Source organism: Etheostoma cragini, chromosome 24 (genome assembly GCF_013103735.1).
Source record: "Etheostoma cragini isolate CJK2018 chromosome 24, CSU_Ecrag_1.0, whole genome shotgun sequence".
Lineage (NCBI taxonomy): Eukaryota > Metazoa > Chordata > Actinopteri > Perciformes > Percidae > Etheostoma > Etheostoma cragini.
Genome location: NC_048430.1, coordinates 10,283,158 through 10,288,300, shown reverse-complemented (window position 1 = coordinate 10,288,300; position 5,143 = coordinate 10,283,158). Strand labels below are relative to the sequence as shown.

Sequence of the window (5,143 nt, the reverse complement as noted above, 5' to 3'; positions counted from 1 at the left end):
TTCCCCCTACCTTATAAACTGGATAGATGTTGTTTTCCTAAACGTTTGGCGTTTCTTTTTCCTCTCCTGCTCTAAGGTGTTAGCGAGTGTCATGAGCACCTTGTCATGGCGCCATCTATACCTTCCATGGGTGAGTGCTTTTTTACACCCGGACAGGATGTGTGCCATGGTGCCCCTCTCCCCTGTATTCAGTTTTCCTACTTAAATTCTGACTGTTAGAGTGAGTTTTTTTGTTTCCAGTCTCTGTTCTATTGTCTTGTAGCTACCATGCTTGAAGATCTGGGGATTTAATATTTCCAAGTGTGAGTGGAAATAGTGTCAAGTTTAACATCGCTCATTACTTTTTGTCAGAACACCTGAATTACTGAGCAAGTTAAAAATATGTGCGTCTGATTTGCTTTCTCTCTGTTGCTATGTTAGTTTTGCATCTATCTGGAGTATATCTTTAGCTTCTTTTCCAGGAACCTATTGTTTACCAGGTATATGTGTTTCAGTCACTTCCACCCACTTTTGTGGCTCTAAAAACACAGTAAACAATCAGTATTCAAATTTGTGAGAATTACGCTAGAAGAAATGTACTTTGCGTTTAGTCTCAATGCAACTTCATAGTGCAGGGATTAGAAGAACTTTGAAGGTGGCTTCTTTCAATGTGAACTCTTCTGCAATGCGCAGTCTCAGTGCTGGATCTGGATTTTCACTGCTTGCTGATAATGGTGACCTCTTGACCTCTGAACAAAATGCAAACGCACTAGAAGTTTAACTTTTACTCTAAAAAACTGTTAATTAATTTGATTTGATATCACTAAAACGCAATACCAATTGAAATTTTAAGGGCCAAAAGGGGATCCTGTATCCTCTTCATAGCCTAGTTGTAGGCTACAACATTTTATTGGTAGGGATATTCTAGCATCTGGTTGTTTTCTGGGTCCTTGGGGAAAATATACTTTCACTGGCCTGTGTAATCTACTTTGTGATCTGTACGTGATAGGAACATACAAATAATATATAATATGTTATATGGGCAATGCACAGAGAATAAAAGTCTTTCATGGACAGTTCATTTAAAAAAAAAAAAAAGGTCAATAAGAAATATTGAATATTCAGTTTATTATTTTGTTGCTTCACTGCATTAAACACTTCTTATGTTTAATGCGTAAATATTATACATTATAAGTATATAGTAATGTAAAGATATATTTCTCATAAGTCTCCATTGATCCCTGACTTATGATACAGCCACAGTATCATAATGAAGATGAGTCCAGATCCATTTAGCATTATGGTCCATTCCAGCAGGTCTTGTAGGTTGAACGCAGTGCATTGTGGGACGTAGGTTGACGGTGAGTGAAGTCAAGATGGCTGTGAACCTCAAGCAGAGGAAGGAGCCTACTGTAGGGAACCCGTGAATGAAGTTTTGAATAACATATTCTTCGTCGCTGCCTGTTTAGACTTAAACCGTCGTGCTGTCGAAGTTGTAGTCAACCTGGGGAGGACTTGATACATTCACAGACAGCAACAAAATCACAAACAACTGAGGATAAAGTCTCGTATGAATTCCGACGAGAAGGAGGACTGTGAGTGTGCGCCACCACAGGCCGAGACTAGCCCCGCAGAAGGACCATATAGGTGGGGACGCCAACAGGAAACAGTCGGGGATGCTAGAGATGCTAGGAAAAGCACTGGAAGTGATAGCTAGCTAGATGTTGCTACTATCTCTGTGGAGCTCTGTTTTATCAATATGATAAGGCAACGTTCATGGCAAACATTAGTTGATTAAAAGTGAAAATTGTTACTACTTTGGACATTTTATATCTGCATGAATAGTAGTTGATATAAGGCCGGCGGGCTAGCTATTTTATGCTATATTAGCTTGCTAAGGCAGCGTTATGATCTTCAGGTCCATGCCATTTCTCCTACTTGTTTAAGTTAGCCCCATTGCCCCTCTAAGATTGCAATGTATGATTTTCTTAAACGCTAATTTTGACAATCAATAGCGTTGATTATGGTTCTTAACCATGGCTACACATTTAGCAAAATACACTGACTGTGGCCCTAATCACTGTAAGGCTAACATGGTTCTACAAGACACCGACTTTAATGTAATTTTCTCATCGTGACTTAGGCACACGCAATTTGTAAATGAAAATTTGTTATAATATTGTCCCGGAGTCCCTAATGCAACCAACAGAGAGGCAACAGTATTTGTTTTAATTTTCAATGCAACGCAGCGTGACCTCTGTTGTAGTGCTGATCGTTATTGTCTGTTGTTTAATTTAGAGAATACGAGGAGCCTGAAATAGAAAACCCAGAAGCAAGCCGAATGTAAGTGAAATTAATTTTCTACTACACTAGTACATAGTGTACACATACACATGTCTGTGAGCTTACTTAAGACTTCCCATCCACACTAACACCTCAGACCACTATTGTTTAAGTCTGTTCTCACTTCTTGTTTTTTTTTCTTGTTTGTTACGACCATATATGTACATCCTGTACCAACATAATTAAACTTTGCAACAGAGTAAGTGACACTAGCATGTTCAAATGGAAGAGGTCTTTGCTAATATATTCTTCCAAGTTGGTCCTGTTGCAGTGGTATACATTAAGTTGCACTGAGCATTGTATATTTTAAACTGTTTGAAGATCATCTGAATTAAATTATGACGGTGCACAGTACAGTTTATAAAACAAAACAAATGTTCATCAGCAATGAAGAAGACTGATTGATAGATATGGTAGAAAACGGTACACAACTTGTGCTTTAAATAGCCTTTGAGTTTAAATTGTTTTCTCCAACTACTACTGATAAGTTCAAGAATGTACTTTTATGTTCAAATTTAAGAAAACCAAACCAAAAATGTTTGGGGGAAACTTTGTGTTTATGTTAATAAATTCATACCACCTGATATATCAATATTCGATTTATGTTACTCAAAAATTGACATATGTATCAAGCTCTCAGTCTCTGTTACAGGGGTATTTAATTAATATTACAGCAAAGGTCAAGATTCAAAACCTCATAATGTCTAAATTCTGTCCTAAAGCCTACCCCTACGTCTATCAAATAAAAAAGCAACAGCACACATTTCCATATCATTTCAACAGTGGAGGAAAGTTATTGCGTACATTTACTAAACTACTGTACTTGAGCTACTCAAAAACATTTCCATGTTATGCCACTTCAATACATTTTGGCAGCCAATATTGTATGTTTTACTCCACTACAGTTATTTGACATTAGTTACTTTCCATTTGATTATTAATTTAAAAAAAGTGTACTCAATAAATGATGATCAATTATTATGGTACTATAAAGCTACCCGACATACAAAGTAAAATTACCTTGACCAGCTGCAACATGGAAGTGCTGCACAACTTGTATGGAAAACAAGCCAAAGCTTTACTATAAATACAATTAGTCCTAGCACATTGAAATTAAACCTGCATTTCAAGTAATAGAAAAATGGAAAGAATCTTTGCTGTTGTCCTTTCTTGCGAACTGTATCAACAAGGTAAATTATCTATATATGATTAGCTAAATTAAGTGAAGCTATTGCCTTATTAACAGGATTAGCTGCCCCCGCTGTCTATACCTGCGTCCATCTGAGGGAAAAAAAAGTTCCTTGGTCCGGAAAAAAACAAAAATGCTATTCTGTCCGTGTCCAGACAGCGGTCTGCCATTTGGTCAATAAATAGCTGAAGGGCGCAGTTATCTCATTTATGTGTTACTGTATTGTACTGTATTTATTAGTTTTTGACTTTAAATAATGTTCATGTCAACAGCGTTGGAAATAAACCTTTGAAAGCTCCAACATATTGAACCTGCCGTTTAATAATATGTACAGAATAGTGCAAGCAAAGTATGGCTGTAAGCCAAAGTCCATCATTATAAATAAATGTAACTCACATTTAATGGATGTGGTGATATATTTATTAATACTCTGTTTTTTAGCCACACAACCAAAATTGCAGTCACAACTGTTTTGAGTTGTCAGATGAAAACTTAATGATTCTTAAGTTTAAACATGGGAATCATCCATCCGTCCATCCCATATTGTACCAACGACTATTAATGATTTAAAAAAGTGGATTAACCCAGTACTCATAACCTTTGGTGCCTTACTTCTGACTGCAGGAAGCGAGCAGCTGCCAAACATCTAATAGAGCGCTATTACCACCAGTTAACTGAGGGCTGTGGGAATGAGTCGTGCTCCAACTCCTGGTGTGCCTCATCAGTCGGTTTCAACCGCATGGATAACAACGCAGCGGCGGTCAAAGCCTTGGAGCTCTACAAGGTCAACGCTAAGTTATGTGACCCCCACCCCTCAAAGAAAGGCACTGCCTCAACCTACCTAGAGAGCAGCGCTCACAGCAACTCAGCCTGCGGCAACAGGAAGTTAAACCACAAAGATGTCCACTCTGTACGGGACAATTTCAAAGGTGAATTGATGCTAGATATATAGTGTTGAAATAGGGCAGAATATGCAGTTACAGTCATACAGTTTATGACAGTGGAGAATTGAATCTGTTAATTTAGTTAATTTTTAATGTTAGTTTTGTTCTACAATTTTAACTATGTGATGTTTGATTCTGTATATAGATGTAAATTACCTGACAGAAGAGAAAGTGTATGAGATCTTGGACATCTGTGGAGAGAAAGAAGATTACTCGCCTCTGATCAGGGTAATAGGTAGGGTGTTCTCCAGTGCTGAGGGCCTGGTGCAGAGCTTCCGGAGGTCCAAACCTCACACTAAGGAGGAGCTCAAGTCCCTCCAAGGGAAGGATGAGGACAAGGATGAGGATGAGAAGGAGGCCGCCGCCTGTTCTGCTACAGCTATGGAGGAGGACTCCCCTGCCTCCTCTTCATCATCAAGGCTCGGAGAGGCGTCTTCAGCGGAAAATGATGTCCAAAAGCTGGCCCCTGATGAGGTGTCGGTGGACATTGAAGCAGTGCGGCGGGTCTATGAGCGCCTGCTCTCCAATGAGAAGATAGAAGCCGCCTTCCTGAACGCGCTGGTCTACCTCTCACCCAATGTAGAGTGTGATCTGACTTACCACAATGTGTACTCACGAGACCCAAACTACCTGAACCTGTTTGTTATAGTGATGGAAAACAGCAACCTCCACAGCCCAGAGTACCTGG

At 39.0% G+C, this 5,143-nt stretch overlaps 1 protein-coding gene across 2 annotated transcripts in view; it reads left to right on the top strand.

The window, feature by feature from the left end:
- The first annotated feature begins 1,301 nt into the window (after positions 1-1,301).
- LOC117939135 (ubiquitin-protein ligase E3A-like) overlaps positions 1,302-5,143 on the top strand; it is a 16,408-nt gene continuing 12,566 nt past the window's right edge. The window contains exons 1-4 of one of the 2 annotated variants that reach the window (XM_034864157.1): positions 1,302-1,626; positions 2,278-2,322; positions 4,136-4,440; positions 4,601-5,066. In XM_034864157.1, the coding sequence (XP_034720048.1) occupies positions 1,550-1,626; positions 2,278-2,322; positions 4,136-4,440; positions 4,601-5,066 (893 nt within the window). In that variant the 5' untranslated portion in view covers positions 1,302-1,549. Of the gene's footprint in view, positions 1,627-2,277; positions 2,323-4,135; positions 4,441-4,600; positions 5,136-5,143 lie in introns of both variants that reach the window. The other variant, XM_034864158.1, reaches the window with a different exon arrangement.